We start from the raw sequence: 22,354 nt of genomic DNA on the forward strand, positions 1-22,354 counted from the left end.
TTACATAAATGTATGTGTCTGCTCATCCTCGTGCTCATCCAATCACCAAAGATGTGCATTTTCCTCACTCGGGTGTTAAAAAAATATTTGAGCATTGCAAAGCGAGCCACAAAAAAGAGGCTGAAGAGCTACATGCGGCTCTGGAACCGCATGTAGGTCACACAGTCAGGAGATCGGGAGGACTTGGTTTCGACAATCCACTTCGGCATCATCCAACTTCCTCCCACATTCCAAAAACATGCTAGGTTAATTGGCGACTCCAAATTCTCCATAGGTATGAATGTGAGTGTGAATGGTTGTTTGTCTATATGTGCCCTGTGATTGGCTGGCGACCAGTCCAGGGTGTACTCCGCCTCTCGCCCGAAGACAGCTGGGATAGGCTCCAGCGCCACCTGCGACCCTCGTGAGTCTAAACCAGGGGTGGGCAAACTTTTTGACTTGCGGGCCGCATTGATATGACAAAATTTACGGGGGGGGGGGGGGGCAGACTATATATTTTACACGTAACAGTCCACCTGGTATTATTGTATCTGTAAAATTGTCATGCAATCTGCTATTATTACTTATTATTTTATATTTATATTTAAATATTTTAAAAATAATAAAATATTATAATAATTACAATAAAATTAAAATAATAATTATTATATTATTATGTAAAATATGCAAATATAACAATAATATTATATATAATTAATATAATAATTAGCATTCATATAATAATTATAATAATCTAATAATAATAATAATTATTATTATTATTATTATGTGCTTGTGTCCCTTTTTTCAGGAGCACTTTGTAAACAACAGACCATGTCAAAAAACGAAATTGATGAAACCATCAAAAGGTTGGCTCAGGCCATGATGCCAGGTTGTATGTTGAGTTTAAATGAAATACTTTGGAAAGATTGGGCGGGCCGTATTCAAACACTTGGCGGGCCGGATGTGGCCCCCGGGCCGTAGTTTGCCCACCCCTGGTCTGAACAGTAGAAAATTAAAGAATGAATGAATGATTGTTATAGCATTTCAGTTAACAGTTTTGACTGTAAAGCGACTATAAAAACACCACAGGTTACATCATCCTTATTTACAAAGACCTCAACAGATAAAATGTGCCATAGAATGATTATAAAGTAGCAGACAGTCTGCAAGGAGTCTATTTTATTTAGTCTGTTTCTCACAAAGCAGAATTCATTAAGATGTTGGAGTCATTTTGATTGAAGGTTGCAAAATGACACCCTGAGCTCTCTGGGAAATAGGATGCAGTCTATGTCAAAACAGTTTTCATCTTGTTCATTGGCAATTCATTTTGTGTTTTACATTCTTAGAGAGTGATTCTTCTATCTCAACAACAACCTCTGTATGTTTGTATTCTACATCACTGGTTGCAATCATCGCAGAGTCGTGTAAACATGATCCCTCATCTATTTATTGCTACTATGAGTTCATTTGTTTGCCTTTATTTTACGACATATTGTCTTTTATACTGACATTTCCCCAGTACTACCCGCCACATTGATATTTTTCATACACTTCACCTTTTAACTTACTGACATTAACACTGCTGGATTTGCAGAATTATTTATGAAGGACTGAGTCAGAGGAGAGAGTAGACGTGCAGCTTTGTTGCAGCCAAGCAAAGCAATAAGGCATTTTCTTGCACTTTTAAGAAAGATTGTCATTACACTGACAAGAAAAGCATCACTAATTCATGGGTATGCATGTATAAAGTGGAACGTAACACTAAATAAATATTGCAGTAGAGGTCACACCACATCTTGGCGCTTGCTTTCTTTTGTTATGCAGCTGAACTTTGTCTTGCTTTGCTCTCAGTGGGGCCAGTCTGAGGATTTGGTGACACATCCAACGCAGCTGTTTTTAGACGCCCATTTTACACTTCAGCAGCCGCAAGTCACCAGTAAAACTCTCTGGAATGATACGGAGCAAAAAATGTGACAGTATATGAATTTAATAGAGGTGTAAAACCTGTTGTAGTCAGTGTAACATGGACTAAAAATCATAAAATCAACTAATAAAAGATATAATAAAAGGAATGAGTGAACGCGACAGTAAAACAGAGTCAAAAACAAATACAACCATTAGAAAGTTGAGGTAAAATAAGAGTGATGCTAAAAGAAGACTCAGAAAGCCTCATTCCTGATGTAGGTTACTTCACAACCTCAGGGCCCTGACCCCTTTAATGTTGGGGAAGATCTCACCATGAGGGACTATCATCTGTTACGTTTGTATTTGTTGTTCCGAACAACAAATACAATAGCCACTATTAAAGAAACTAATGTAGGTAAATACATTTTCATACTTGTGACCTATCTTCTAGCTTGATTTAAATTTTTATATAATATAATATTATCAATTCAATGACGTAAAAATGGGCATATTTCAAACATAGTTGCATATTGTGATTAATTATGATTAATTAATTTCAAAACTGTAATTAATCTGATGAAAAAAATTAATCATGTAACAGTCGTAATGAAAATGTCATGTGATTATTAAAGTAAATTATTATAGTTGATGTAGCCATTTTGTACTGAGCAGCTAGCAAAAATCACACAAGCTTCCATTTCTGGTTCTATGGTTATCATCACACTTTTCAAAAAAAGAAAAAAAAAAAAAAAAGACAGAAAAAGCAAAACACACCCAAAATAATCCTTTCCATGCCCACTAAGCTAAATCTTTCGGCTTTCGGGGCATTGTGCATTGCAAGTTCCATACTGTGTAAGTTAAAAGAAGGGAAGCTAATGCTAATTCCAAGGTCATGACGCTGCATTTATGCTGTGTTAGCGAGTGCGGCGATGAGAAAGTGAGGAGGGTAATAAAGGTCATATTGTGAATTCACATCACTTCCTCCTGGTTTATTTGGTCTATTTTCTTCCTTTTCACATCAGTGTCAATTAATCTTAGTGAAGAAAAGGTAATTTGTTTTTTATTTCATGCACCCTTGCTTGTGTGATTTAAGGGTTCCTGACAGGGCAAGTGACAAGATGACAGTGTGGGGAAAGGAGCGGAGAGACAGTGGGAGATTAATCTCGACAGCTCTGCTTCGTATTGCTTGCGAGTGCTCTAATGCATAATGATGGTGAGGCTGTTTACTCCTTGAACTTTAATTGCCAAAGCTGGTGTAGATGCGGTGTGATTTACAATAGGATCAAGACATAACAATGGCGTATGACTACCTCTATTGACTCGGAAGATCATCTCCAGTGAGTGACGGTCCATCAAAAATGAGATATTCCACTGTTACCTGAACCGTAAAACGTCAAAACCTCGATGCGCCACACAGGTGAAGAAAATTACCAACAGAAGATAGACAAAGAGAGAGAAAGAGAGGGACTATGATTTGTGATGTTAAAATAAAAGAACAGTAGAGCCAGCGATCGTGCAGACAGATGGCAAACATCTCAAGGCAGCCCAAAATGAGAAGAAGAAATATGAGCACAAGTACAGCAAAGAAAGATGACGCAGTAAAGCACTGACACAACAGAAAAAGGATGGAACTGGAAGCAAATGATGGATTGGGGGGAGGGCCAAATAAGCTAGAAGTCGGCGGGAATGTTTTGGAGCGAGGGGGGGGATGGCGAGGATGCTTGATGGTACGCTTGGCAACCATGCATTCACAGAAGATAGAGACATGGTGCAATAGAAGATGAGAGGCGAGGTGGGTGGCTGGCCATCAGCGCACAAGCCCCGAGCAATGAAACATTGCGCCGGGATAATGAAGATGGTTCTGCTTGGTCACACTCCGCATTAGCCCAGAGTCAGGCCGACCCCAAAATGTCAACAAGTTAATAGACTGGGCATCACTGACTCTTTCACACTGCTGCTTCCCCTCCGCAAACAGCATTTATTTGCCCTAAAATTTGTGTGTAAACAAACAGAAATGTGTCTCGACACGGACTTTAAAGGTACACTTGCACCTGCGGCACGCCAGCGTTAATGACGGCGTGCAATTGATTGCCATGTGGCGTTTGCTACAAAGAGACTTTTGAGCGTATTTTTTTGTGTAGCAGACACTGATCAATAATGATGTTTTACAGTGAGATCATAGAAAAATCAGGATGGAATTTTTTTTTTTTAAACAATTGGCTTGGGTACCTTGAGGTGTTAAATTTGCTGTTAGATCATTACAATGAGCTAGCCTCACAAGATTACAATACGCTTCATTATTGTCAAACACAGAAATACATTGTGTATTTATATTCCTTCCTGCAGCTCCATAACAAAAAATCCCAAAATCAAAACCATACAATACAATAAACCGTGCAATAACTGTGCAATAAACCTGTGGCATGAGCAACATGTACACATCTGTAAATAGTGTATATAACTTCTTCATTCATTCATTCATTTTCTACCGCTTTTCCTCACGAGGGTCGTGGGGGGTGCTGGAGCCTATCCCAGCTGTCTTCGGGCGAGAGGCGGGGTACACCCTGGACTGGTTGCCAACCAATCACAGGGCACATATAGACAAACAACCATTCACACTCACATTCATACCTATGGACAATTTGGAGTCGGCAATTAACCTAGCATGTTTTTGGAATGTGGGAGGAAACCGGAGAAAACCCACGCAGAGATGGCCGAGGGTGGAATTGAACCCTGGTCTCCTAGCTGTGAGGTCTGTGCCCTAACCACTGGACCACCGTGCCGCCGTATATAACTTCTTGATTTATTTTATTGTGTGTTGAACTCTACTCATGTAGGGAATTTTCACTTGTGGAATAATAACGACATATCTTAGCTTACCCTAACGAGGGAGGGTGTGGCCTCAGCAAATCAACGCCCTACATCAAGGTGTGCAGAATTCAGGGTTGCCCACCGTTTGTAGAATCACCCTCTATTTAGAAACACGCTACATTCACGCTGTATGGAGTGGATATAAGTTATCCTCCCATTTGGTGTGGAAGTGGTACATTTTTGGCTTCTTAGTTTGTCCTTTTTTCCCACATTTGGACCGAATAAATTGGAGGCTAACTGGTTATCTCAGTAGCTTGCTATATATGCTATGAGCGCCAGCCATCTCTGACATCCCTGGAATATAATTAGCAATGTGGCATAAACAAACAATAATAGGAGTGTAAAGGTGTCATTTAATCTGTCTAGAAAAACATATATAGAAAGTCATAACAGGTTTTCTATGCTAAGAAAATATTGTGTTTGTTAATAGTGAATCTGATTGGTTTGGTTTGGAGCCAATTAACTGCAATAAATGAGGGAGGCTCCTATGGACATCTTCTCTCCCCACTCAGGTCACTCCAGTAAAAATGAATGACGTTTATCATAAAACATGACCACTGACAAAACAATCCTGTTTTGTGTTGTTCCACTTTTTGGTCCACTTTAAAGAAGACGGAATTGTGTTGTGTCAGCTCTTGGAGGTGTTGTAGGCCCAAGGCTAGTGTTCACTGACTCAGGTTTTTTTGGGTCACGAGCAGACTGAACAACAAGACTCTGTCCACAATGAAGACGATTTAGTGCGCTATGTTCCATTGGTGTTACGATGAAGATGAGCCAATTAGAATGTTGTCCTTTAACACAAATTCTTGAAGCTATGCATTTGAATTGGGAGGCGCTGTGATCAAATACAGTGCTACTTCATCAAATTGCTGCCACTTGCAAATTTATTTTAGTTATTTAGTAGTCGAGTTATTTAGGAGTCGTATTCAATGACAAATGCAAGGACAGTGAGTCAGCGATGCAAAGGGTGCTTTGTTTGGGCACTTGATTTTGCATGATACAGTACAGGGCAAACAGACTAGCTTGTTACATTCAATATTGTACAATAACCAAAACGTATGAAAACCAGGGTAACATTTTTATGTGATAACTGAATCATACAAAAACTGAGATTTGACTGTATACTGTTCTTTTTAACAAAGTTGTTTTGTATGGGGGCGGCACGGCGGTCCAGTGGTTAGCGCACAGACCTCACAGCTAGGAGACTAGGGTTCAATTCCCACCCTCGGCCATCTCTGTGTGGAGTTTGCATGTTCTCCCCATGCGTGGGTTTTCTCCGGGTACTCCGGTTTCCTCCCACATTCCAAAAAGGTTAATTGGCGACTCCAAATTGTCCATAGGTATGAATGTGAGTGTGAATGGTTGTTTGTCTATATGTGTGTCTATATGCTGGCGACCAGTCCAGGGTGTACACCAACACCCCCCGCGACCCTCGTGAGGAAAAAGCGGTAGAAAATGAATGAACGAATGTTTTGTATGGTGCAAAAATCAAAATTTTGGTCCATTTTGTACCAAATTTTGCCTTATATTGTATTATTCTGCAAAATGAAGTGCCCAAATTAAGCATCCTATGTATTGCATTGTTGCTGCGAAATAACCCTCCATGGGGTCAAAGAAAGTTGCTTGCACTTTGAGTAGTATGTAGTATGTAGTTCCACCCTTTTGTTGTTTCTAATTATTTTACATTGTTTGTAAAATGATTATTCTTTTCAATAAAATGGATGTCTGGAACGGATTTACAGTTTTTTTTATGGAAAAATCTATCTCAGTTTTTGTGCGTTTCCTTTTTTTTGTCGAACCTTTTATAACACTCTTGTCCAAATCCGTTCATTTTGATCATTATTTGGTAAACATTATTATTATCCCAGGATCCGATGTGATGATTTGAGCCAAATGATTTAAGATGGGAGTGACAGTAGAAAATGTTGCCAGGCAGTGTGCGACTCCCTGTGCTCGTAATGGCTCGGCTTGTACATAATCAGCCATGATGATATCATTTACAATTTCAATCGCCAACTTCAGCGGGCTCCTCTTTTATTAGTATCGGACTTTCACAAAGGCAAGATGACAAATGATGTTGAAGGTTGGTTTAGAAAGAGAGAGAGAGAACTTTGCCTTGAGTTACTTAAAGTAAAAATCAATGCATGGAGATCTATGTAATCAGGAGATGACTGCAGAGATGTCCTTTGGCATATCTCACACAAGAGGATATTACAAAAAGTAATGTACATTTTTGCCATTTAAAGTATGAATCTACAGCTTTTTAAGCCTTTAGCAAAACAGACTTCCCCGTTTTTCCACCTTTCTTATATTACCCAAACATATTTATGTTGAATTTACTCGCACCATTTCACTCAGAGCTATTCTGCATCTTGACAATATAATTGAATAATGATTACATCAGCTCTGTGAGGCCACAGGCTCACTTTGGCTCAGCTAATGTATTTATAGCTTGAGGTCATGCCTTTTTGTTGTGCCGCTGTTGATGCATTACAAAGATATTTTTTATATGACATCGGCCTCATAAAATGACATCATATGACTTCATGCGCCGTACATGTTATGACTGGGCTTTGAGTTGTGCACAGTACCTGAAAAAAGTCAACACTATAGTGATGAGGATATACAATAACTGAGAGTAGTCAGTGTATAGCAGGGGTGGGCAAACTACGGCCCGGGGGCCACATCCGGCCCGCCAAGTGTTTGAATACGGCCCGCCCAATCTTTCCAAAGTATTTCATTTAAACTCAACATACAACCTGGCATCATAGCCTGAGCCAACCTTTTGATGGTTTCATCAATTAATTATATACAATATTATTGTTATATTTGCATATTTTATATAATAATAATATTATAATTATTATTTTAATTTTATTGTAATTATTATAATATTTTATTATTTTTTAAATATTTAAATATAAAATAATAAATAATAATAGCAGATTGCATGACAATTTTACAGATACAATAATACCAGGTGGACTGTTATATATATAGTCTGCCCCCCCCGTAAATTTTGGCATATCAATGCGGCCCGCGAGTCAAAAAGTTTGCCCACCCCTGGTGTATAGCTTGTACTCCAAATTGTGTCCAAAAACATCTTGGGCATGGAATTGATTGGAATCCTCTTCCACTGCTCCATGATGACACTACTGGTGGGTCTGGTGGAGGTTCGACACCTCATGCTCTTCCACCTTCTTTCCACTTGAGGATGATCCACAAGTACTCAATTGGGTTCAGTTCTGGAGATGGCATACTTGGCCGCTCTATCACCTTCACCTTTACCAAAAAAAAAAAAGGTCATCTTTGGGCAGTGAACCGCAGCTCCCCAGCACTCATGCAGCCCCTACATGACACTACCACCAGGCTTGAATGTTGGCGAGACACAATTATCTCTGTATTGCTAGCTATTAAGACTGCTATTCAAGCTGTACACCGGCTACTCTATCTATCTAAATCTATAATATTTAAAGCTTCATTTTAATACACTGAAGACCCTGCAATGTGACTAAACATGAACATTCTTTTTTTCCAGTGATGTACAGTTGCGTGTCTTCCTTTTCCTTTTTCTCCCGTCACCCTCCTTTGATTGACAGGTGAGTCCCTTTAACTCCTAAATTCAATCATCCCTTCCCTGCACATCCACATGCAGAGTCTGCACGTCTCTAATGTAGAATAATTAAATCAGAAATTAAAACAAAGACTCGGCCGGGTGCTGTTTTTTTGAGCTTGGTTAACCACAATAGATCTTGACAGGAAAAAGATAGACGTAAGAATAGACACACCGCAGTGGCTATTCTTAGATTTTACCTTGTGCGGGTAAAAATGTCAGTCAAAATCCACTTTTTAGCTTGCAAATAAAGATAAAAGTCACAAAGTGGTGAGTGTATTTTCAAATCAGCTGTCTGACGACTCCTTTGTCCTTATCCGCTTGATTATTCAGCTTTCTTTTTAATTAATTGTGTTTAAAGGCAACTTTGTTTTAAAGTGAATCAACTCGACAGAGAGAGAGGTTTGTTTTTTTTGTTTTTTTTTTTTTTACTTACCAAACGAATATAGCTTCTTTCTTTTTAAAAGCTGAAAGTGTTTGGCATGTACAAGCATGAATAATGTGTGAAGCAGTCTGAATGGAAGGGATAAAACGTGGCACAATGGGGACTCAGTGATGTTTCGCTTTTCTTCAAGCCTTTATGAGATTTCCAGCGTGCTGCTTCTTCTGGCCTTGATCTCAAACAGAGCCGTCCACGTTATATCATCGTGCACAAAAACGTTCTCTGTGCGGCCACTTCGTGTCAGCAAGTTCATCAAAAGTGTCCTGAGATGGGGTTGAGGCAGGGAGGAGGGGGAGGGGAGGATTGTAAGGGGTCAGCCATGACGTGGTCACACGGTCCCAGCAGAGCTAGCGGGAACAGGCGGTGTGCATCAGCGTTTGACATGAACCACAGTGTGAGTGTCGTGTTTCGTCTGCAGGGTCACGTCAACTGTTGCTTGTCGACAGGCCGCACAGGAGGTAAATTGTGTGTGTGTGTGTGTGTGTGTGTGTGTTCCATGTTACCAAACAATACATGGCAACCTTCCACTAGGGTTGGAATGCAACACTGGGAAAATAGTATTTCAGTTTGTGTGTCACTGTGAAAAATGTGATGTCGAGGTGGGGGGGGGGGCATTTAAACCTCTAGCATACATCACTGTTGTACCCTGATTTTTATTTTTTTAACCAGAATTTCATACGCTTGACCCCCTCTGCCCTTATAAGCCGTAGGGCTGCAAAAATCATCATATTCTGCTCCTTTCTAAAGATATACACATTCCCAGTCAGCATGTTGAAGCAATTCATTGATTATTTGCTCTGACAGACAAATATGAATGTTTTTACATCTGCACCAATCCTTCCAAATGATATGATGCACTTAAAACGACCTGACGTTTTGCAGTGTTCAATCATAGCCACATCATGAAAAAAACATGTAAAGAGATATCGCTACAACAGGGGTGCCCATCACGTCGATCGCAAGCTACCGATCATCGATCATTAAGGTAGTATGGATCGATTGCATAAACTTTGTAGATGTCAGTCAGCTAATATTAAGCTCCACTTCTGATTCGCAGAAGCCGTTAAAGGTGCTTCCCACGCTACTTAACAGCACCAGACACTAAAAATAATGTTTGTTATTTGATTCCAAAGTTCCTGTACTTGATCAGTATTATCTGTGTAGGAGAAATTGTGTGTGTATTTTGCAAACAGTACATCAATAATGACTTCCACTTGCACATCATTTTACAGGATGCAATTACAGTACATATCCGAGCCACTCAATAAAACCATAATAGTCCTGTCAGGTTTTTGTGTCCTTTTTCCCGCTTAATATCCACAATGAAATCATCAATCAAGAAAAAGACCAAATGTTATTCATTCATTCATTCATTTTCTACAGCTTATCCTCACGAGGGTCGCGGGCATGCCGGAGCCTATCCCAGCTTTCTTCGAGCAAGAGGCGGGGTACACCCTGGACTGGTCGCCAGCCAATCACAGGGCCAAATGTTATCCAATATTCATTTTTATCTTTACTATGCCTTTTCGCTATACCAATTACAACCATGGAATTTATCCTGTAAAGATCCCTGTAAAGGTCTCTGCCGGTTCGGAGAACATGTTATATACAGTAAAGTCTCGTTATATCGATATTGTCGGGAGTCGGAAAAAATATCGATATAACCGGACTGTCGATATATCCGAACTGCGCCGAACTGCATTAAAAGTGGGCAATAATGCACTCGACAATGTCGAGCAGCTTAAATCAATCTTTGCTTAAGGATTTCAATACCAAAAAAAGAACACGGCGAACGGCTGCTTCCAGTCAACTTTATTTTTCACACTTCCACCACCAGAGCGCAGCACACACACCGATTCCCGCACTTCCTGGTTCACAGGTCATGCTCAACCCGCCCCACATAGCTGGCCAAACACATGCCTGCAACAGAAGAACCAACTGCCTTCGTGGTTTCTCTCGTGTGTATAGATTCTATACACACGAGAGAAACCACGAACGATAAAAAGATATCTGAATACAACACAATTAAATACATGTATTTGTACACTTGTGTCTTCGTTGGAATAGGTGTGTATGCTATGTCAGTTGGTTCTTCTGTTGCAGGCATGTGTTTGGCCAGCTATGTGGGGCGGGTTGAGCATGACCTGTGAACCAGGAAGTGCGGGAATCGGTGTGTGTGCTGTGCTCTGGTGGTGGAAGTGTGAAAAATAAAGTTGACTGGAAGCAGCCGTTCGCCGTGTTCTTTTTTGGTATTGAAATCCTTAAGCAAAGATTGATTTAAGCTGCTTTTGTATCGATATAAGCAGACCAAATTGGCTGGCGGGAGATGAAAAGGGCATCGTAGTAACCGAATTATCATAATAACCGGGTATCGTACTAACGGAACTAATTATATCATAAAAGACTAGAAATTTGCCGGGAAATGAAAATAGTATCGTAATAAGTAGTAATTCGTTATAACCGATATTGATATAACGAGACTTTACTGTAATACCGGACCTTTCTGCAGTGCACGCTCAGTAGACTCTTCATTAGGTACATCTAGTTGCAATGTAAATTACGAGGTTCAATATTTTTACTGCTTGTATAACTGCACTGCATCATACTGAATGAATATATCTCATATTTAAAGCAGTAAAATAGGTTTCATGTGTGTGATGAAACAAAAATTTGCTGCACCAAGACTGCATATTTGTTGAAATTACATATTTAATGTTGGTGTTGTTAGCACACAGGCCTCACAGCTTGGAGACCCGAGTTCAATTCCACCCTCGGCCATCTCTGTGTGGAGTTTGCATGTTCTCCCCGTGCATGTGTGGGTTTTCTCCCGGATACTCCGGTTTCCTCCCACATTCCAAAAACATGCTAGGTTAATTGGTGACATTTCCACTGTCTGGGAAGGGGAAGTTTCTGATTCTGGTACGTTCTATTCAACATCATCCTCAGTTGTAATAATTTATTTATTTTCCTTTTTGTCGTTTCTGGAACCGGACCATAAAAAAATAATAGTTTAATTAACAGACCACCTGGGAGAGGTGTTATAGCTCATCTCTTTTTATTCATTACCGCAGTGATGGAAGGAGAGAACAAAGAACATGCTGTCCTAAATGAGTCATATCTCATTTGAAGAAAGGGAATGAATCCCAAAATGTATGTCCAAAAAAACACTGAATGATGGATTTAGTTAAATATTGTCTACATTTCTTTGACCTGAATTACACTTGTTGATAACAAGAACTCGAACCCAGGTCTTGCTGTGTGGTCTGCGTGCAAACCACTCTAACACCGTGCAGCCACAATAAAGAATCAGCATGTTTTTATCACTTTTGATATTTGATGGGCTGCACGGCGGTCGAGTGGTTAGCGCGCAGACCTCACAGCTAGGAGACCAGGGTTCAATTCCACCCTCGGCCATCTCTGTGTGGAGTTTGCATGTTCTCCCCGTGCATGCGTGGGATTTCTCCGGGTACTCCGGTTTCCTCCCACATTCCAAAAACATGCTAGGTTAATTGGCGACTCCAAATTGTCCATAGGTATGAATGTGAGTGTGAATGGTTGTTTGTCTATATGTGCCCTGTGATTGGCTGGCGACCAGTCCAGGGTGTACCCCGCCTCTTGCACCAAAAGACAGCTGGGATAGGCTCCAGCACCCCCGCGACCCTCGTGAGGAAAAGCGGTAGAAAATGAATGAATGAATGATGACGCAACCTATACAGACACAAATAACAAATATGAAATAAACAAATAAAATCCCTATTCCTCAAAAGAGAGGGCTATCACATTACAGCAGATAATAGTACTGGTGTAAAAGCATATCCCTGACAGAGATTTTCCATATAAATTGGCTAGCTTTATGCTCCCAGCGTCCTGTGGACTTAAAGTGGAGCGTGGGGAAACGGGGGGCTCACGTAACATTAGATTCATTGTGTCTGCTCCCGCTCCTCTCAGCACCTGTCTCAAAGGGCAAATTAATCCTGTACCCAAAACATCCACCCTCCTCCCCTCCAGTGTGTACAGACGAGACACATCTGTCTGTCTGAGGTCTCACCCGCGGCCTGTTGTCCTTTTTTTTTTTGGTCCAAATCACACACCACCTTCACACTGGGGATGTGTATTGCAGCATCCCTTTTGTTGTCCCTCTTTATCCTCATTGAGAACATTTACTTTGCAGGCAAAACATGTGGGCATGGAAATGTCACACTACCCCACAGGAGACAACCTATCTAAGCCAACCTTCATTTAAAATCAACATTACCAATAGGAAATAATGGAAATTTCATTCATATGTTCTGTGCCAAACTGTCACCTTTATTACGTGTGAAAACAATCTTTTAAGAAAACTATATACCACCATTTTACCATCAACGTTTATTCATTTAGTCATTCATTTTCTACTGCTTATCCTCATGAGGGTCGCGGAGGGTGCTGGAGCCTATCCCAGCTGTCTTCGGAGGCGGGGTACACCCTGGACTGGTCGCCAGCCAATCACAGGGCACATATAGACAAACAACCATTCACACTCACATTCATACCTATGGACAATTTGGAGTCAGCAATTAACCTAGCATGTTTTTGGAATGTGGGAGGAAACCGGAGTACCCGGAGAAAACCCACGCATGCAAACTCCACACAGAGATGGCTGAGGGTGGAATTGAACTTGGGTCTCCTAGCTGTGAGGTCTGCGTGCTTACATCTTGTCCATCGTGCAGCCCATCAACGTTTATTGTAAAATTTAAAAAAGAATAACAAATCAACTTCAAAGTGAGTTTCATTTTTGAATGATTTAACTTTAAATTCAGCCAGTAATCCATGTGGAGTAATGGTACACGCTTCTCCCTCGTGACACGTGGGTTTGATTCCTAGTTGCATTCTGAATGGCACCTGGAGTAAAAAAACTAAGTCAGACAAAATAGAGGGGTGTACTTCTGCTGTATATTCTTCTTATCCTATTTTTATGTTCTTCTCTTTTTGAGGCTTTTTGAGACACACGCATCCTCACCAAACGTTTACGCAAGATTTGCTGACACCTCACATGCAGATTTTCCCCAAACCTCTGGTCAAATACCAAATTGTACAACTTCAGCACCATTCCGCTTGCGAGGTTCCGTTGTCCACTGCTGTCAACACACAAGAGCAGAGAAATGCCACAGTGCCCCACAGGACAAACACAGTCCATTGCTCTTTTTTTTTATTTTATAGCCCATAAATGTGTTGTGTATTAAACAGCATGCTCTCCCATCTATCCGAGGTAGCGATAATGGTAATGGCATGCAAATAATGCTGTAAAAGCATGAATGTCAGGCCAGTGCTCAGGTGGTGGCTGGCCCTGATGAGACATGGCCGTTGGCTTCTCTTCCCCTCCAACTGAACATCGCCGGCCAATCACACAACTCCAAGCCGGGCCCTAAAGATTGAAACCCCGGGGACTGAGCGTGTCTGTTAAGCAGCTTTTTCATGCTTACTTACACAAACGCAACAGATGTACATAACTGCTTTGCCCACAAATGTGCTTATTTTTATGGCCTCAGACATTTTGGCCGATATTTTCAGGTTAGGATCTCAGTCGAAGCGCCATATTGCAGCACAGCTGCAATGCATCTGAGTTGTTTTTCATGCACATCCATATCACATTTCTGATTGATAAATAGAGTGGTAATCTATTTTTTTTTCATGTTGTATTGCTGCATGACGTGGACCGCCAAATGTACACACACACACATTCACTCACTCATGCATACACACAAAACAATCACAATGTCGGTGTGTTTCCCATTCAATTACACAGCTGTCTAAAAATTCCTTCTCAGCAGCTTCTTCTCACATTTTCTATTCCACTGCTCGTACCTGCAGGATATCCACATATGCGTGGGATGTTTAAGTGCAGTATTAGAGAGGTAAAGACGACCAAAAGTGTGCCCGGTTGCAAGAATGAGAGCAAGAAATGGGAACACGATGAGAACAAGAAAGCGAGGAAGGACTGAGTGAAAGGGATAGCTTCTATGGCCTGTCTCTGCACCTCTTTCAACCTGCTCACTGAGCCATGCGCTCGGCCTTGTAAACTGCAGTCTGACTTGATTACTTTGTCAGTCTTCTTATGTAAGTGGCTTTTGCTCGCCGTGCGAAATAGGCAAACATGTCCTGCAAAGGGTAAGAAGTGTGACGAGGCAAGCGGAGAAAATCATACTAAATTTGAGGAAAATTGTATTTTGCAATGTGCAAGAATAATATAGCATTTTTGTCCATATCCTACCATAACTTTTAAAAACTTTTTTTAGACTTTTTTTAGGTTGTGTAGCAAAGCAAGCACTAAGAAAAACACAAAAATATCTAGTTTAATTTTAGCTTCCTCTGCTAAATTAACGAAGAGATGATTGCACTATTTCGCTTGCACTTCTGCATAAGTGACAAGAATAAAGTGCACTTGCAATATTGTTTGTATTTACAATCATTCACAAGCGGTGGTAACACAACAATATGGCAGTGACTCACTATCACCTCTTGAGGTACAAGGTGGTATCATACAAGGCCATACATACATTTTCTATATACCTGGAGAAAACCCACGCAAGCACGGGGAGAACATGCAAACTCCACACAGAGACGTCCGAGCGGGGAATCAAACCCAGGTCTCCTAACTGTGTGGCCTGTGCGCTAACTACTTGTATGTTAACCACTTTTTAAAATCAAATACTAAAAATGGAGACTTGATACAATTAATGCCAAATTCAAATCCCATATATGAAAATAGCAACAACAAAAAAATCCCACTTAGGCAAAGCACACCATTAAGTAAATTTATTCAGCATTATTACATTATTAATTATGTGTTCTAATCTTGGATTCAATGGGGGTTTTGGTTCGCCTACTCAATGGTAATCTAGTGAAACACTGCCACCCCATGGCCAAATTAGGGACCATCTCTCAGACAGTTTCCATTGTAAAACACTTACTGCAATATTAGCGTGTTATGATTAGATTTTCAAATTCAGTTTGATTCAAATGTATTCCTATTATTATTATCAATAATTTTGACATTTTATTTATTCTTTTAATACTGCACAAGTTTTGTAGTGACATTATTGTAACTCCTATTTGCTTCCTGTTTTTTTTACACCACTATTTCCTGCCATACAGGAAGTGAAAAAAATGTGTGTGTGTGTGTGTGTGTGTGTGTGTGTGTGTGTGTGTGTGTGATTTAGCGATGCTAGGCAGGCAAAACAATGTATTTTTCTTTTTGTGCCTCAACAGTGGAAAACCTATGCATATCATGCATAGGTTTCCTGCTCCAAGACTTTCAACACAAACATGCATGCTATTTTAAGAGCGACCTTTCAACCTCATCAATGCACATTTGGTGGCTGCCATTTAGACGAGGGGGCTCCTAAGCAGCTCAGGATGCACCTGTTGCACTATTGTCTCAGGGTGCTGACTATAGATATACTACACATTGTCCTATATACGAGGAAATAGGCCATGCTCATCTTACCTCCGTGCCAAGATGGAAACGCCAAAGCCTGTGATGTTCCTGATGGTGATGGACAGGAACATGATGAGCTGTGCCATGCTGAAGCAGTGCTGTGTGGAGGCCAATGACAGCAGCTGGACAGGCCATTAAAAAATACACATTATTGTTACAAGTCAGAATCACAATGTACATGTTCTTTCAAAACCCACTGTTGAGTTATTGCTCATGAGTCACTGCAGCATACATGCAAGCAAGCAAATGTGGAAGTACATGCGAGATTTTATCATGGATGTGTTGTGAGGTTCATGCCTGATGAGGCACTGACTCTTTTGGATTATTTTTTATGTTTTTGATGTCAACAACAATTCACTTTTGTTTACAAAATGTCTTAATAATATTTTAAAATATTTCTTAGTACCATTTATTTATGCTTCATTAACTGTAAAAAAAATGCGTGTTCTTTTTATACAATTTATATGCATGTGAAGTCCATGTACATATAACTGATCCTATTCTGTTGTACTTGGATGCAACACGTTTGACACCTTGGACACATGCTGACCGAAGATATTCTTGCTTTCTGTTTTAACAAATACTTTTGTATAGTTTGATGCATTTTATAACGTAGTGCTTATTAGCAAAATGTTTGGTTTTAATAAGTCATTATACTGCAATCAATAACGTAATTGTCTTTTTACATTTTCAATTGAAGGTTAAAAAAAGACTGCTGTCACCTTATGAAAATAGGAAGTGACGTCATATTATAGGCGGTGCTAAGGTTTGTAAAGTCCACCAATAGTGTGTCTGCATTATCCGGTATGAACATGGCGGCGCTCCACAGTGACTTTGGGGACCTGGTGCAAATAAAGAAGCAGCTCATATCTGTGACATGGCTTTGTAAAGAAAGAGGACTCTTACAGAGCGCCAAGTGGTGAGACTGACTCTTAATAATAAACATGGCATTTTGTGACTCTTCGTTGGCCGCCGAACGACTCTTGTTTGTCTGTTAGCTACATTAGCACACTGTTATACAGACGCAACATTATACATAAACTAGCGTAATGCGTTACTTGTATAAGACTCGCTGATTTTCTGTCATTGTTTTTCATTCAGAGTGGAAGAAAGTCTTTCTTTTGTTGTAAGTTGTAACAATGTTGTAATGTAATGTTGTAATTGTAATTCATAACAAATAGCTTGTCTTGACAAGTTAGCTGATAGTTGGATAAAAAACGTGTACAGTAATGAAGTTGACTGTGATACATAAATTAACTGTATTCCGTGTAATTGATGTTCTTGTTGCGTTTGTGATTTAGGGCGTCTGAGTTGGCCTTTGCTTTGGATCCTCTCCCCAAAGATGCATTACCCACACCACAGCCTTTTTCAGAGGTTTGTTCAAGCCATTCAACCATTTTCTATACTGCTTGTCAATTTCGATGTGTGTAGATTAATGCACTTTTTACCATACATGTTTTATACCGTAAATAATGACTCCATTCTCAGACTACGTTCGAATTATTTCATTATTTTATAATCGATATTTTCGTTTCTTGTATTTGATCATTCGTCTTTTTTCTTCCTGTGTGTTTTTTTCTTTTTGTGTGTGTTATTCAACAGTAAAGTTCCAAATTAGCTTCTTAAATACTGCCCCCTGCTGACAGGTTTTCATACAGTCTCATATTTTCTCAGTCCCTGCCATGTTTACTTTGTAAACAGTAAAAACAACATAGCCAATAATGGATATCTAACATTCTTAATTACTTGTCTTCCACATACAGGAGGACATACAAGACCTTGATGCACTTTCACTCGCCAAATCTTACTTTGACCTGAAAGAATATGACCGCGCTGCCTACTTTCTGAAGGGCTGCACCAGTCAAAAGGCCTACTTCCTGTACATGTATTCACGTTACCTGGTATGTGCTTATTTGGGTTTTATGTCATTTTTATACTTGATATGATTGAGTTTTTTGTTTGCAGTCTGGGGAGAAAAAGAAAGATGACGAGACAGTGGACAGCCTAGGTGAGGACATTAGTGATTAAATGTGTATTTTTCAGTTTGATAGCTGATATGTGGTCTTGTAGGTCCTCTGGAGAAGGGTCAGGTCCGCAATGAAGGTTTGCGAGAGTTGAGAGTGGAGCTCAGTAAAAAGCACAGTGCGGGAGAGCTGGATGGCTTCACATTGTACCTGTAAGAAGCAGCCTCACTCTTTCTCGTCAGCGCTACGGTCTGTTGAGTGTATTTGTGTCATGGCAGGTATGGAGTGGTGCTACGAAAGATGGATCTGCTAAAGGAGGCGGTGGAGATTTTTGTCAAGGCTATTCATGCACTTCCTCTTCACTGGGGGGCGTGGCTGGAGCTCAGCAACCTGGTCACTAACATCGATATGGTTAGCTAACAGTTGGAAAAAGCCAGATCCTGCCACATGAAATCATCTTAAAAAATAACCTTCCTCTTCTAGTTGAAGTTGCTGTCTCTGGCTGACTGTTGGATGAAGGACTTCTTTCTGGCACACATGTACACTGAGTTGCAGATGATCAAGGAGGCGCTACAGAAGTACCAGAACCTCATGGACGCCGGCTTCTCCAAGAGCACTTATATTATCTCGCAAATGGCCGTTGCCTACCACAACATCAGAGGTTAATCTTCTAGCATCTCAGGAGTACATCCTCCTTCTGTAACAGTTCATTTCTTCTAGTGTTTCATTGCAGACATCGACCAGGCGGTGGCTCTGTTTAATAAACTGAGAGAGCACGACCCATATCGCATCGATAACATGGACACCTTCTCAAACCTCCTCTATGTCAAAGTAAGTTATGTGAGCATTTAGTGTATATTAGGACCTTTTCTCTAATTTTTTTAATGGTTGTACATGTGTGGTGTTCTTCTGCAGATCATGAAGCCAGAGTTGAGCTACTTGGCCCACACATTGGTGGAGATCGACAAGTACAGAGTGGAGACTTGTTGCGTCATTGGTATGTTTGATCATTAGTCAACCAACATGAATGATAAGGTCATTAAAGACTAGCAAGGCCCAGGTGTGAATGTGAGTGTAGATACGTGTCAGTACTACGACGGATACACAATGATACTACTGGTTTGTTGATGTGACCTACAAGTTTGAGGGAAGAGCTGCTGCCTACTGTATATCGGTATCAGTAATGACGTGCTTTTTTTTCCTCTTAAAATAACCTAAATGAGTGCTGCACGATGGACAAGTGGTTAGCATGTCTCACAGCTCAATTCCACCCTCGGCCATCTCTGTGTGGAGTTTGCATGTTCTCCCCATGCATGTGTGGGTTTTCTCCGGGTACTCCGGTTTCCTCCCACATTCCAAAAACATGCTAGGTTAATTGGTGACTCCAAATTGTCCATAGGTATGAATGTGAGTGTGAATGGTTGTTTGTCTATATGTGCCCTGTGATTGGCTGGCAACCAGTCCAGGGTGTACCCCGCCTCTCGCACCAAAAGACAGCTGGGATATGCTCCAGCACCCCCGTGACCCTTGTGAGGATAAGCAGTAGAAAATGAATGAATGAATGAATAACCTAAATGATAGTTTTAGAGGTTGTCATGGAATTAAGTGTGTGTTTTCCAGGTAACTACTACAGTTTACGCTCACAACACGAGAAGGCAGCTCTGTACTTCCAGCGGGCACTCAAACTAAACCCTCGCTGCCTCAGTGCCTGGACCCTCATGGGCCACGAGTACATGGAGATGAAGAACACCTCGGCTGCCATCCAAGCTTACAGGTCCGTCACAGCCAGGCTCTGTTGTGTAGAAGACATATAACATGCCAGATTGTGTTTGTGTGTGTCAGACATGCCATTGAAGTGAACAAGAGGGACTACAGAGCCTGGTACGGTCTTGGTCAGACTTATGAGATTCTCAAAATGCCCTTCTACTGTCTGTACTACTATCGAAAGGCTCACCAGCTCAGGTTTGTATGTGACCGTATTGGGAGCGTTAAATACAAAAAAAAAGACACATTTGGGTGACACTGATGTTGTCATGCAGGCCCAATGACTCCCGTATGTTGGTGGCGTTGGGTGAAAGCTATGAAAAACTGACGCAGCAAGCAGAAGCCAAGAAGGTAGACAATACTAATATGTACATTTTCTTAGTGCTGTGCAGTTTTTATATCTGTATTTATTGTATTTGTAGTGCTACTGGAGGGCCTTCTCTGTTGGAGATGTAGAGAAAATGGCCTTACTCAAACTGGCAAAGTAGGTAACACTCACAATGCGGCACACTCGGAAAATATTCACCTCTTACACATTTTATTATGTTACGTTTTGTTTGTTTTTCCATGTTATTATCATTATGGGATGTGGGGGTGAAAGAATGAATGTATTCCAATGTGGAAGAAGCTGTAAAAAAACAAAGTATGAAAAAGCTTCTCAATACACTGTAACATATTTTTTGTAGTTTTTTTGTGCAACTTTATGTCTCTAGAGTTTTTGATTAGGTAGGTAGGAAGTCTTTTTATTCGGGCTGACAAACGATTCAAAATTGTAATCAGTTTTTAAATTAGTCATGATTAATCAATTAATTAGCAATTATGTATGAAATATTCCTGTATTTAATGTAGAGAAAGATACATGACACAGGACAAAATTGCATGTGTGTGTATGTCACTGAAATGTGAGCATTATTATTTTGTTAGGGCTGAATTTTTAAATCCACTTCATACGTTGAATGTCTTAAACCTGCACCGAATGAAGTCTATTTTCCCGCTCTTATCATCATCTTGATTGACTCTTCAAGGCTCCACGAACAGCTGAATGAGAGTGATGATGCTGCTCAGAGTTACATGCTTTACATCCAAGACGTCTTCTCCTGTGGAGTAAGCCATTTTAAATGGACTCTTGTGAACAATCCTAACCTGCAAAGTATTGACGTTACGTCGTAATTGGCGCGAGAAGGAGCTCGTAGCCTCAAAGCCGACTTTGCTCAGGATAAATGTCGTCTTGCACAGGAACAACTGGAGCACACTGAAGTGAGCACAGCCCTCAAATACCTCGGTCAGTACTATTTCAAGAACAAACTCTACGACGAGGCGTCTCTCTGCGCACAACGCTGCTGCGACTACAACGACGTGAGTGTTTAACAAATGTAAAATTACTTGGTATGCAAGCAAGGCGCTAACCGTGCTGTATTTTTATTTCCTTTTTTCGAAAGGCGCGTGAAGAGGGAAAAGCATTGCTGAGGCAGATCTCTCAGGTGAAAGATCTGGCCGAGACGCCACCAGGTGTTCTGTTTGCACCTCTCTCAAACAATAACAACAACAACACAACACCCGTTAGGAGGGTGGTACCACTCCATGTTATCCCCTTCACACCCTGACCCCCCTGCTTGTTTCCTCGCGCTTGCAAGGACAATATTTGTATTGTGTTGCTTAAAAAAACATTTAGAACACTTTGATAAATCCTGTTAGAGAGGTTTTTCTTGTTTTGTGTTGCGTACAGTTGTTTGTTATTAAAACTACTTTTCTTCATAAAATGTGCAATCACTTTTACTATTACTATTGTAATGAATACTACAAAAAGCTCTATCTGGGGCCACATTTACTCTATGTATATTTCAGGCGACGTAACACAGTGTGAGTGATGTTGCTTCGTGGATATCAAATATATAGGTTGCGGATGTACCATAATGTTTTGCAGGTGTACCTATTATTTGGAGTGTACTTAAATTTAAATTAGGCTGCAGGTGCACAGATTTTGGATGTACCTAATATTTCGGGGTGAGGTGTTTTGATTTTTTGGGTATACCTGATACAGTAATTTGGCCATGGCTGTACCCCATATTTTATTATTATTATGTATTCTGGCTGTACCTATTATCTTGGTTCAAACTGTACCTAATGATTTGGGTGTTTTATTTTAGTAAGACAATGAACCTGCATGTGTCCCTACTTGATATTTGGGGTGTACCTGATACAGTAATTTAGCCACAGGTATACCTAATATTTAGGCCGAAACTATCTTGTATTTTGGGTATAACTATTATTTTAGTAACAGATTTATCTTTTTTTTTTTTGCCCTCGGTGTACCTGATATTTGAACTACCAGCCTA

The 22,354-nt window shown here is 40.4% G+C and overlaps 2 protein-coding genes across 2 annotated transcripts in view; one reads left to right on the top strand and one right to left on the bottom strand.

Annotated features, from left to right (window-relative positions):
- Positions 1-7,846: 7,846 nt before the first annotated feature.
- The window catches only part of LOC131138741 (cationic amino acid transporter 2), a 108,417-nt gene continuing 93,909 nt past the window's right edge, over positions 7,847-22,354 (bottom strand). Inside the window, exons 16-17 of the mRNA XM_078787597.1 lie at positions 16,300-16,412; positions 7,847-8,040 (exon numbers count right to left, since the gene is read on the bottom strand). The gene's annotated coding sequence lies outside the window, so the exon portion shown is untranslated. The remainder of the gene's footprint in view (positions 8,041-16,299; positions 16,413-22,354) is intronic.
- Positions 17,058-21,934, top strand: cdc23 (CDC23 (cell division cycle 23, yeast, homolog)). The gene is made up of 16 exons (XM_058087947.2): positions 17,058-17,209; positions 17,592-17,664; positions 18,054-18,191; positions 18,256-18,298; positions 18,361-18,466; positions 18,533-18,665; positions 18,738-18,915; positions 18,988-19,085; positions 19,170-19,251; positions 19,875-20,028; positions 20,097-20,216; positions 20,294-20,369; positions 20,441-20,502; positions 21,044-21,122; positions 21,255-21,374; positions 21,458-21,934. Exons 1-16 carry the CDS (start codon positions 17,097-17,099, stop codon positions 21,620-21,622), a joined length of 1,740 nt encoding a protein of 579 aa, XP_057943930.1. The 5' UTR covers positions 17,058-17,096; the 3' UTR covers positions 21,623-21,934.

Source organism: Doryrhamphus excisus, linkage group LG21 (assembly GCF_037039965.1).
Source record: "Doryrhamphus excisus strain RoL-2023G ecotype Guam linkage group LG21, RoL_Dexc_Guam_v1.1, whole genome shotgun sequence".
NCBI lineage: Eukaryota > Metazoa > Chordata > Actinopteri > Syngnathiformes > Syngnathidae > Doryrhamphus > Doryrhamphus excisus.